Here is an 11,214-nt window from a genome sequence, read left to right on the forward strand (position 1 = left end):
CCCGGCGATTACAGCACCACTCCGGGGGCACCGTCTTCGGGACCACGCCGGGCGGTGAGCGCTTGGGCCCGGCTGTGGACCTGGACTCGAGCGGAGGGGTCCGGCGTGGGGGGGGTGCTGTGCGGTGGAGCCGTGGGTTGGGGTTTTTTGGGGGGTTTCTCCTTAGCGGGGCTCCTCGTGGCCCAGCGGGGCCGTGCGGGGCTTCTTGGGGCGGCCCTCCAGCTCCCAGGGCTCGGATTTGTGTTTTTCTCTTTTTTTCACCTCTTATAAAATCAGTCCCGCTGCTGAAAAAGGTTTGATGTGAGGAGCGTGGATGATGAAACCGTTCTTGAAGCTGTGCCAGGAGAACAAACCGAACAGAGGCAGAGCATTGTGTTTTGTGAGCCGTTCGGACGTGCGTTTTCTTTACAGCATAAAATGTTCCCTAGGGTAAAACGTAGAGAGAAAAGGGAAGTCGGTGCTGCTGGTGCAGGCGTGTTTGGGGTTGGGAAACTGAAGGGTTTGTGTTATTTCTGCCACGTCCTCCCTCCGATGAAAGCAGCAAATAGCTGAAGGCACTTAAATAGCACTCACAGTAATCATGTCATGGAAGAGAGGAGAAACAGAATGCTTCTGAGGCGTGCTCCGAGTAGCTGAATGAGGTGGATAATAAGGCTGCAGTGCTGCACAACGAAGCCTCCAGGGTTATCGCTTGTTTTTCTGTGCTGCAGAGTTAATGAATGTCCAGAATGTGGAAGGAAAGCACGGAGCTGTTTGCTATGAGGGTGTGCACGCCTGGCAAAGCCCTTGGCTCTCCTGTGACAGCGCAGTGCTTTTGTGCCCTGGTCCCAAAGGAGAGCAGTTCTGAGAATGGTTTTCAGTTCCTTTCACACCAAACTGCCTGTGTTGAAACATTAAAGGTGCTGTGAGCCAGCTCGAGCCTGGAGAGCACCAGCAAATGTCTGCTGAGAGAAGCCTGAGACTTACTGCAAAGTTGCTGAAGTCAGAAGGAAGAAGCAAATCGTTGCCGTGCCAAACCTCGGCTCGAAATAACTGAGCACAGGGATCTCTGAAGCCCCCTCTGCCTGCAGGCAGCGCTCAGCTGAGGGGTGCAAGGAGGGCTCAGTGCCAGCCCCAGAGTGATCTACGGCTCAGCAAAGATTTGGTGGGGTGAGGAGAGTCCCTGATAGCACAGGAAAAAGCTGGTTTTCCTGACTGTGGGCAGCAGAAGTTAAAAACAAGTGCAAGGGAACGAGGAGCGTGTAAGAGGTGACGTGTGACCTCTCAGCATAAGCTGTTCTTTGGTATTCCCTTCATGCTTGCCTTGGCACCACTCCCTTTGCTGAGGGCACACTTTGTCTTTCCCCGAGCCCACGTGTGCCTGAACAACATGCAAGCTGCAGCAGAGCTGCTGTGTGCATCCAAGCCCCGTTTGGAAGCTTGAGCCCCTCTGACAGCCGCTGCTCTGCTTGCTGTGGGTGTCAGCTTTCAGGAGCGCTGGGCACGTGAACCAGCAGATGAATGCATGGGAGAGAGAGCTGTGTCTGCCCGTTATGGACTGTGCTCCTGATACTTGGTACATGAGCTGCAGTTCTAGGAACTGCTGTCCTTGCTCTCGCAACCTCCCTGTAATTTAACACTTAGTGCTCAGGCTGACAGTTGTCCTTATCGAATCCAGGCCAGCTGCCACGCTGCGGTTCTGAATTGGATTCATTCCCCTCCTTGATCAAGCAGAATGGCTCAAACTCAAAATATTTTATTGGAGAGTAGTTTCCATTGTTTTGGGAACTCATTAGCAGGGCGTCCTTGAAACGTAATATACTGTTGTTTTGGTTTTTTTTTAACAGTGCTTCAAAACAAAGTGAGTTTAATGTTGCTGGGCAGATGTTATTGGAGTTTGTTTTCCTGCATTTGTGTACTTGTAGCTAAAGCTTTTCAGGCAGTACTCAAGAAGTTGCTTTTCCCTTGTGCTGGGAGGGAAGCAGCAAGGCGGTTTGCAGCATTCCTTCTAGGGGAAAAAAGATGTTTGTCAGTAATTCCTGAATTAGGGCTGTGGACTGTTTGGTGGAATCCGTTTTCTGTGTGTGGTTTTGAGCTTTTTCCAGCACCAGTTCCTTTACTAGGAATGTGCTGTTCGTTCTGCTGTTATTCCTAGAAAACAGCACAGAGTCCCAGCTCTGCAGCTCCCTCTGTGCCTTGCTGGAGGTGCATTGCTCAGGCAGGGGGGGCAGGACTTCCTCTGGTTAAACATTCACTCTGTTTTCTGTGGGTTTTCCTGTGCTCTGGACCCTTCCACCTAACATGCAGCGTTGGTGGGAGTTTTGGAGCCCTGTGTTTCCTCTTTGCAGCATTAGCTGGTGCTTGGGAGATGACACAGATGTCTTTCGTACATCAAAATGCTAAAATCTGACCGTGTTGTTTTTTCTCTTTCCAGGAACCAGGATAATTTATGATCGTAAATTCCTGATGGAGTGCCGTAATTCTCCGGTTGCCAAAACACCACCTTCTGACCTTCCGGACATTCCAGGTGTTACCAGCCCAATTGTGGAGGAGTTAAAGATTGAGAACAACCATGTCCAGAACTACGATGAGAAAGCGAATGTAGGTGGGTACACAAGGACAAGTGAGTGTGCAAAGTTTCCTAGAAATACAGAAGCTTACATACATGGAGCCAGGAGATCCCTGTAAACCACGGACAACACTGATAAGTTCTTAATCATTTCACTGTAATTTGTGATGTTACTACTTTCCTCATTAATTAAGCATTTGGGATCTGTCCTGTGGTGAGAGAACGGGTGCAGCTGTTTTTGCCCATGTTTATCCTCTGCCACATCTCAGCTGCTCGCATTTTTTTTAATCAAATTACAATTCAGAGTAGGAATTGTTTGGGAGTTTTTGGCTGCTTTCTGCAGAAGCTTGCAGTTGTGCTTGAGATTGCAGGGTAGAAGTTGGTCCACGGTAGAATAGAGGACATTGACCACGGTGTGCACATGAACACATCTAAAGTTACTTGAGCAAAAAGAGCAACTGCTGTTCTTGAGATTGCTTCTTGAAGGAACCTGAACCTGTGATTGATAGTCCTATCCCTAAAATAAAGGTCTGAAGACTCATTAGCTGGCTTCCCTGCTTACTCTAAGCGAAATCTTTGCAGGGTCAGTATTGCTTAATGGCTTTTTTGCACACTTGTGACCTTTAGTGGCTCACTGGACTCTGGCAAACTGAAGCACTGGCTGCATGCTGTGTGCCTGCTTGGCTGTGCCTTTTTTTTTTTTTAATCCAGAGAAGTTCTGTTTGTCAGAAATAGAGTACTGCTATTCGTGTTGGCATCCTATCAGACTGCATGACAGGTGACAGCTATACAGGTAACTAAGGTAAAATGTACTCTCTTCTGTCACTGGCAACAGAAGTCTGTAGCAGTGAAATCCAGGTGTAGGAATTACACAAAGGGCATTTCTTCTCCTCCTGGCCGTCTGCCTGTGCTTCACTCTGAGCAGAGGGCCTGTATTCTGCTTGCACAGGCTGTTCTTGGTGCCAGACTTGCTTCCTGAATGCAGAGCTGAAGTCCAAACAAATACTTTTCTTAGGTACAGCTGAACGTTGTTTGAGTACAATATTTGCTGTTTAATTTGAAGCTTTTAGGACTCTCGTATGTTTGCTCTGTCTCAACAGGTGAAGAAGAGCAGTTTGACATGGACATCTAAAGCACGTGCCCTGAGAATGCTTCTCCAATGAAGAACCAGGACCTTGTTTGAGGATTCCCACCAGCCAGGCTTACAGCAGCCCATGCCTTGAGTGCCTTCCTGTTTCTTGGGAAAGGCAGTTTATTCCCTTCTGAGAACAGAGTATATCCTGTTACAAGGACTGAATCTCAGCCTCTCTGTGTGGGTGTGAATACACAGTGCAGTCCCTGCTGATGATGGGCCGTGGGGTGCCAGGGGAGACAGTCTCAATGATTGTTTTTGTTTCCAGTTTTATGCTTTTGTTAATCATTTTAATACTGTAAAAGTTACAGAAATGCAATATAAGGGAGAAATAAATCATTTTGACTCTCCTGGTATGCAATAAATATTGTTTCTGGCCTGTATTCATTCCAGGTTATGGAAACTAGCAGCCTGTTGCAGAATGGGGGTGGTTTTGCAGACAGCCTTAGGATCAACACCTGATGACTGCAGGAAATGTGTGCTCTGAGTGTGCTTCCAGAAACAGTGATCAAAAACTCTCCATCGTGTGCTTTCAGATCATTCTTTTGCCAGGTCATGGTGCAGATGTCCCTGAGTTTTTCTCCTACTCATCCTCTCCAGAGGGCAAGGCTCAATCAGGCCATAGGTGAAGTGTCTCACCGAGTTCAGTAGGAGCCACCTGCAGCTGAGCAGTGCACAGAGTGCCCTGACTGCTCTGTGCTGCAGCTCCTGCCCTTCCAAAACTGCCCATCTTCTCCAGCATGTGAGGAAACTGTCATGTTTCCTAGGGTTTCTTTATGATTCATGCTGAAACTCGTGTCTTTACACATTCCTCTTCTTCTTAGCATGTAATGGGAAGGAATTAAGACTTGTGAGTTTAACTGGGAGGCTGGAAGTAAGTTTGCTTGATTTTTTGAGGGATGAAACTTCAGCTCTCCAAAAAAAATGCATTTACATTTCTGGTCTCCGTGCAGTTTAACGAATGTGAATTATGCAGTAGTCTCTAACATGCTGCTGTTTCGTTGCTTTAGAGATGGTGCTAATGCCTGAGGAGGTGTTTCAAAGGAAAAGAAAGCGTATTAGGACATGGCCTGAACTTGGGACTTCCTAAAAGACAATGAGTGTCTCTTTAAATCAGTCTTGGACGATAATACTTAAATATCTGCTAATTGAGCTCAATGGTGGCATTATGATATGCAAGCCTTTAATAACAAGTAACAAAAGAAACAGTCAAAGCAATTGATGCAGATAAAACTTGCATTTCTTAAGATAAGATTAAGTGTTTTTTGAAGCCTTAATGGGAACGCATTCAATCTCGCTGCCTTCAGTGTCACTATCAGTCTTGCAGCTCAGCACCAATTGCTGGGGTTTTTTTTCGAGCAGCTGCTCTTGCTGTGTGCTGTGACCTGCAGCTGGGCCTGACTCTTCTTTCCAGCTAAATTCATACATCCAGAGAAATGGCACTGCTGAATTGCTGACAGCGCTGTGCAGCAGTTGTGGGTTCACGTGTGCTTGGAGTTAACCTGCTTTCTGCAGAACCAGGGCAGTTCCAGCTGTGCTTTCTGGTCCAGATGTTGATTTAGAGGAGACCTCAGCCCCGTGGTGTTAATTTGTCTGATCTGGTTGCTTTGGGGTAGACCAAAGAGCTGGGACAGGCTCATGAGATGAAGCTTGCAGCAGTGAGGTGCGTGCATTTGGTGCTGGAGCTTGCTGTCCTGCTGTGCCCTAACCAAAACGTTTGTCATTCATCACAAGCACGACTTTACAGTTAAAGTAGTTGCATAACCTTTGAGATCAGGCGTGGTAGGAAGAAAAAAAGTCCCTATCTTGAGGTAAACAGATGTACTTAGTTATCTGTAAGGTACAGAGATGGGCAGAGCCCTGCCACTTGCTCGTTCCTTTGAGTGCTGCCTGCTGGTGTGGCCGTGCAACGTGGTGGGTTTCTGTATCAGTACAAAAGCAGCTCTGAGGGGTTTTTTTTGAACAAGTGACAGCTATTGCAAGTAATTCCTCTAAACCCTGTTACCTTCCCCCATGCTCAGGGGGTCACAGTATGCAGCAGCACGCATTTAGGTGCTAAGTATTTTGTCCATGCCTGAGATAGCTATGCATCGGTGTCTGCGTGCATATGTAGATCTGGGGGAGCATCAAAGCCCCTGCTGCCCACCCCAGCGATGTGGGGCAGAGGGAGGAGCACCTGGCCAGGTGTGAATCGGGGTCTGTGCAGGTTGGGATTCCTGCAGGATGAGCAGAACTGGGCCCTGGGGCCATGGGCACATCAGTGCCCTCAGTGCTGCACCACACAGCTGTGGAAGGTGGTGTGGAACTGTGCATCCCCGGCACCCCTTTGCAGTGCCACATCCTTCAGCCAGGCTTTTTGGGTTAATCTCCTTCGTGCCTGGGGCTCCGAGCCGAGCAGAGAGCAGCTTGGTGCTCCCATGAAGGCCCCTTCTGGGTCAGCGTTTGCTCCTCACCCACTGCTCTGCACCAGGAGCGGGGACAGGCGGTGGTGTCGGCACTGCTGTGTGCACAGTGGGAGGTGAAGTGGCTGTGGGTGGCTGCATGGCACAGCTGGGATGCTCCAGGGTGGTATAAGGGGACAAGTGTTGCTTTTGTCACTGCATTTTCCCTCCCTGCCCCTTTTGTCTGCAGCGGAGAGCCTCCGTCCCGCTCCACGTTCCAGTCATGGGATTGGTGCTGCCTGCCCGACCTGAACAGTGCCTTAATCAACCCACTGAGCAAATATTGCCCTGTGCCTTTGATAAGCCCTTCCATCTGTTTGTTCTCACTCCTTCTTTCCCCATACATCCAAAATAAACTGTGCTTATCATCGCCTCCTGGGGTGCGTGCACCCTTGGGCTCCACAGAGCAGAGAGCAGCACCTGGGTACAAAACTTGGGGCAGGAGATGGTGCCACAGAGAGCTGTGCCCACGGGAGGGCTGCGGTGGGATTGGAGCCATTGGGCTCCTGCATCCCCTCCACCCATCCCTGCCATGCATTGCCCCTGACGGGCTGCTGAAGGGTTGACACTGGGTTAGGGTTGGGTCTGAGGTTAGAGTTGGTGTTGTGCCCCATAAGCACAGCGTGGCCGTGCTCCCTGGAGAGCAGGACCCCACAGCAAGCAGCACCAAAGTCTGCTGCTGCCCCTACAATTTGACTGTCCTGAGTCTGTCCTGCAGTTGATGTGTATTGGGCAGAGCAGCTCGCAGATCCATCCCCATCCCCAGCGCTGGTACCTGTCACGGCGCAGCTTTGATGTCCCCAGCAGCCACAATCCCAGTCTGTGTTTTCCCCCCCTGCTCTCACGGGGCCGTCTGCCCACGATAACTTTTGAACCCGAGGCTGCCCTCAGACAGAAGTGATGGAGGGGCTGAGATGTCGGAGATACGGCTCCTGGAGAGGGTCTGGGGGCCACGAGGGGCTGCGAGGGGCAGAGGGCAGGGAGCTGGCAGGCAAGGGAGGGAGATGCTCTGTTCCCTCTCGGTGCAATAGTACCTAAGAGCCCATTCCTAAAATGCAAAGGAAGGGTGAAATAATGTGGGGCCCATCGCAGGCAGAGCGCGGAGCCCAGACCGCGGGTGTGTGCCCCCCGCCGGGGGTTAGCAGCACGGCCGCCCTCTCCCAGCGCTTAACAGCTCCCGCAAATGACCCTCTAATGACGGAGAGGGGACACAGACGAGCTTTGTTTCCCCGCCGCCGGGATGTGGATTGGAGATGTGGAATCGGGGCAGGGGGTCCGACGGGGCAGCGGTTCAGCCCCATTCCCCCCCACCTTCCCTCCCCGCTCGAGGTTACCGCAGTGAGAGAGCGCAGCCCTGCCCTTATCTCCGAGGGGTAAATAAATGGAAAATCCACTCAGCCGTCCTTTTCCCTTCAAAGGCTGCAGGTGCTTCCCGGCTTGCTGTTGAGCAACCCGCAATCTGCGATCAGGGTGAGGACACCTCCTTCATCATCCTCGTTTTCCCGTTCCTGGAGCAGGCGGGGCGATATTTATTCCCATGGCATCGTTTGGGGGGGTTCCTTTGTTCTACAAAACCCTTCGTGTGCTGCACACAGGGAGCCCCCAGACCCCCCCCCCACTGCCTGAGGCTGTGCCTCGTGGCAGAGCACTGGGGGGCTGCGATTGTGCATTGCTCGTGGGAGGTCGGGACACCCATTTGCTGCCCAGCTGCTCGCACCAGAGCTCGGGGGGTGCATCCCAGAGACCACCCAGCAGCGAAGAGAGGAGGGGTGAGAAGGTGGGAAGAGGCACAGATTGAGCAAGTATTGCTTAAATACATAATTTATTGAGGGATTGTACAAACATAGCTCTTTCTCTACCACCCGATCCAGCGAGGGGCTGGGAAAGTGTGAGCCCAGTGCAGATGGGAACAGCAAGGGGTGGGGACCTGGGACAGGCAGGAGGGCAGGGGGGCTCGGATATGCTGCTTCCAGGAGCACCCAGCTCACCTGGAAACTTTTAATACAAATCTGATAGAATTTTATTCAAAGTACAGTAGAAAACATCAAAGAAAATGCCCAAAGCCTTGAGGAACGCTGCAAATCTCAGTTCTTTGGATGCTGAGCGTGGATGGATATCAGTGCTGCAGGTGTCCCTCGGAGATCCTCCAGCACCAGGAGGTGTTCATGGTATGCAACACACAGAGCCCCGCACAGCATTAACCAGGAGAGAGCTCAGGGAGCTCAGACTTCTCCAGCAGAGCAGCGCCCAGTGACCTCCCCACGCATCACCTGGGTCTGTCTGCGCCCTGCAGCACTGCCTCTGCAGGGGACGTTCCCTGCTGCATCCCTGCTCCTGTCCCAGCACAGCCAGACCTGCAGGCGTGTGGGATGCAGAGGAGCTGTGGGCTCGGCGCAGTGGGGGCTGAGCTCCCTCAGTTGCAGCCGCACTCCTCGATGACCATATCCTCGTGGTGGCGGACGACGATCTCACCCTTCTCGTAGTACAGCATGGAGAGGGGGCTCATCCTGACGGGCGAGCAGGCAGGGCACGGCACCTGGCTGGGCTTGTAGAGCTGCAGCAGGCTCTGCGGGACACACGGGGACACAGCATCAGCTCCCATCCCCGTGGGGCACAGGGAAGGTGGAAGCACGGGGCAGCAAGATCCTCTTACCTGCATGTATGCGTGATTGGTGGGCTTGAAGCTCTCGTCCACAGGTGACGGGCACAGCCCCTCGCAGCGGTAGGCGTTGTACTTTTTGGGGTAGACGATCCAGCTGCCCCAGCCCGTCTGTTCAAAGTCCACCGTCATGTCCACCCTCCTGCACAGGGACCTGGCCTCGTCCCCCTGGCTGGCAGCAGGAGCATCGTTCATCCTGAGCCTCTGCCTCTCCTTCCTGGTGCGGCGGTGCCGACGGTTGCCAACATCCCTGGGACCATCACGCATGACGTGCTTGGAGCTCTCCACTGCCCTGAGGAGGCTGTGCTCTCCAGGTGCTTTGTCCTTGGAGAAGATGAGCAGCAGGACGCTGTCTGCCAGCTCCTGGGGCACTGCTGTCTCCTGGGGGTCCGGTGGGGCAGTGAGCGGGGCGGCTGCGGGATCAGGAGCTGTGTCCTGGTGCAGCCATGCCCTGAGGGTGCTGGTGATGTTGAACACTGCCCAACCGGCCTGATGGGATGAGGGACCACCAGCCACGGTGCCCAGGAAGAGCTCCTTGGTGCCCCGGCACGGCGGCCGCGGGCTGTGGTAGATGTCCATGGTGATGTTGTGGGACAAGGACAAGGACAGAGCATGCGGACGGATGCGCAGCTCAGCCAGGCTCACCTCCTGGCTGCCAGACAGGGATGTCATGTCAAAGGAGAGTGCCCAGCGGGAGCCGTTCTGCAGGGAGCCTGGAAGGTAAGTGGGGACAGTGAGCACCCACGGGGCTGGGATGGGGATACTCAGGGATGGGGAAGTTTGGGATGGGGATGTTTGGGACGGGGATGTTTGGGATGGGGATGCTCAGGATGGGGATGCTCGGGGTCAGTGCCTGTCCTGAGACAGGGAGGCATGGGGACTGTGCTGTCCCCATCGCCGGGCCCTGGATAGGGATGCTCAGGAACGGGGGATGCTCACGGACAGCGCTGATCCCGCGGTAGGGGAGCTCGGGGAAGGAGATGCTCAGGGATACGGCATCGGGAGAGATGCCAGTCCCGGGACAGGGGTGTGTGTGGGCACAACGCCGTCCCAGCGTAGAGGGACGTGCAGGGACAGCGCCGGTCCCGGTCTCACTCACCGTGCGGGGCGATGCTGAGCGCGGTGGCGGAGGCTGCGCGGAGCGGTGCGGGGGGAGCGCGGAGCAGCTGCAGCATCAGCGGGGGACAGCGGGGGGGTGCAGAGCGCAGCAGGACGGGGCCGCAGAGCAGCAGCAGCAGCGCGGGGCGCAGTGGGGTCGGCATGGCTGCACCGGGACGAGCACCGCTCGCTATTTGTAGCGAGGACCCGAGCGCCGCCCCGAGAGCCCCCTCCCCTCTTTCTCCCGTCCCTATCCACCCCCCATCCCTCCTCCTTCCCACCCCTCCCCGCGCTCCCGTCCCTCTCCCGTCCCTCCCGGGATCCCCCAGCCCTATTCTTGTACCCAGGGCTCAAAAACTCGTTAATTATTATTAGTAGTATTTATTTATTTATGCATTTCCGAGCAGACCCCCTGCCTGGCCATCTTCTTCACGTTTACCAACACCAACAGATTTCTCCTTTGTATTTTGCTCTCGGATTTAGGCCAGTGTTAAGCAGTCAGTGTTCTTTGGCACAGTTCATCTGCTCAGCTTTATCCCCTGCATGCAGCACCGGCGCTGGAAGGAGCCCGGGGGGGCTCACAGATCTTCCATTGATTCCTCCCAGGGAATGATCGATCCCATCCATTCATCCACAGACAGTTTTGTAGACACACATCCCTTCCTCCCCTAAATAATCTCTACTGGGGCTGCGGAGCCCCATGCAGTTACGGGGTGTTGTGCTGTGGAAGCCATTGATGCTTTCCTCTGAACTCTTCCACTTTCACTGTCCTTACGAGAAGAGGGGTCCAGAAGAACCCGCAGAACCCATGTGGGACTCTCAGGCTGGTCTGCCTTTCTCTGCTCCTTTCTTCATGATCTCCGACACGTGATTTACTTTTTTCAGCTGCTTCTGGGCTGTTTTCATCAGTTGTAACTGTAACTACAACAGTTACAGCAGGGCAGCCCGCTGTAGGTGTCCTTTCTGAACAGAGTTGTTGTCCCACGCCACCCCCGATGTCCCTTCCAACCTCAGTTGCTTTGTGATCGTTTTGGCTCTTCGTCCCATTTCTCTACCTCCTACAGGATCTGAAGCCCCGCCCGCTGGCCGGCTGGCTGCGTGACGTCACTGCCGAGCATGACGACGTCACATCTACGCGGTGACGTCACCTCCCTCTCTCCCCACCGGCCGCCGGTAGGGGGCGCCGCCGCCCTCTTGATGTGGGTCCCACCTCGAGCATCGCCCTTTTAAGCCGGGAATCTCGTGAGAGCAGCTCTTGGGAACCACGAAACCGGGAATCTCGCGAGATCAGCGCTTGGGACCAACTCTCGCGAGAGCGTCCACAGCAATGGCGGCG

General features: G+C 53.7%; 2 protein-coding genes across 2 annotated transcripts in view; one reads left to right on the top strand and one right to left on the bottom strand.

The window, feature by feature from the left end:
- The window catches only part of EIF4EBP1 (eukaryotic translation initiation factor 4E binding protein 1), a 7,932-nt gene extending 3,887 nt beyond the window's left edge, over nt 1-4,045 (top strand). The window contains 4 exon segments of the mRNA XM_010723164.1: nt 1-22; nt 25-54; nt 2,414-2,584; nt 3,649-4,045. Of these exon segments, the coding sequence (XP_010721466.1) occupies nt 1-22; nt 25-54; nt 2,414-2,584; nt 3,649-3,680 (255 nt within the window). The 3' untranslated portion in view covers nt 3,681-4,045.
- Nucleotides 4,046-7,937: 3,892 nt separating this feature from the next.
- Nucleotides 7,938-10,042, bottom strand: LOC100546430 (nodal homolog). Its single transcript, XM_010723165.2, has 3 exons — nt 9,880-10,042; nt 8,775-9,493; nt 7,938-8,687 (listed from the first exon to the last, which is right to left on the bottom strand). The coding sequence occupies exons 1-3, from the start codon at nt 10,040-10,042 to the stop codon at nt 8,535-8,537; spliced, it is 1,035 nt and encodes a 344-aa protein (XP_010721467.1). The 3' UTR covers nt 7,938-8,534.
- Nucleotides 10,043-11,214: the final 1,172 nt, after the last annotated feature.

This window comes from Meleagris gallopavo, chromosome 24, assembly GCF_000146605.3.
Source record: "Meleagris gallopavo isolate NT-WF06-2002-E0010 breed Aviagen turkey brand Nicholas breeding stock chromosome 24, Turkey_5.1, whole genome shotgun sequence".
Taxonomy (NCBI): Eukaryota; Metazoa; Chordata; class Aves; order Galliformes; family Phasianidae; genus Meleagris; species Meleagris gallopavo.

Excerpts from the sequence above, each read along its gene's own strand:
- LOC100546430 (XM_010723165.2), bottom strand. The coding sequence starts at position 10,042 with ATGCCGACCCCACTGCGCCCCGCGCTGCTGCTGCTGCTCTGCGGCCCC. Across the intron at positions 9,494-9,879 it reads GCTCAGCATCGCCCCGCACG|GCTCCCTGCAGAACGGCTCC; the intron begins GTGAGTGAGACC and ends CTTACCTTCCAG. Across the intron at positions 8,688-8,774 it reads CCAATCACGCATACATGCAG|AGCCTGCTGCAGCTCTACAA; the intron begins GTAAGAGGATCT and ends TGTGTCCCGCAG.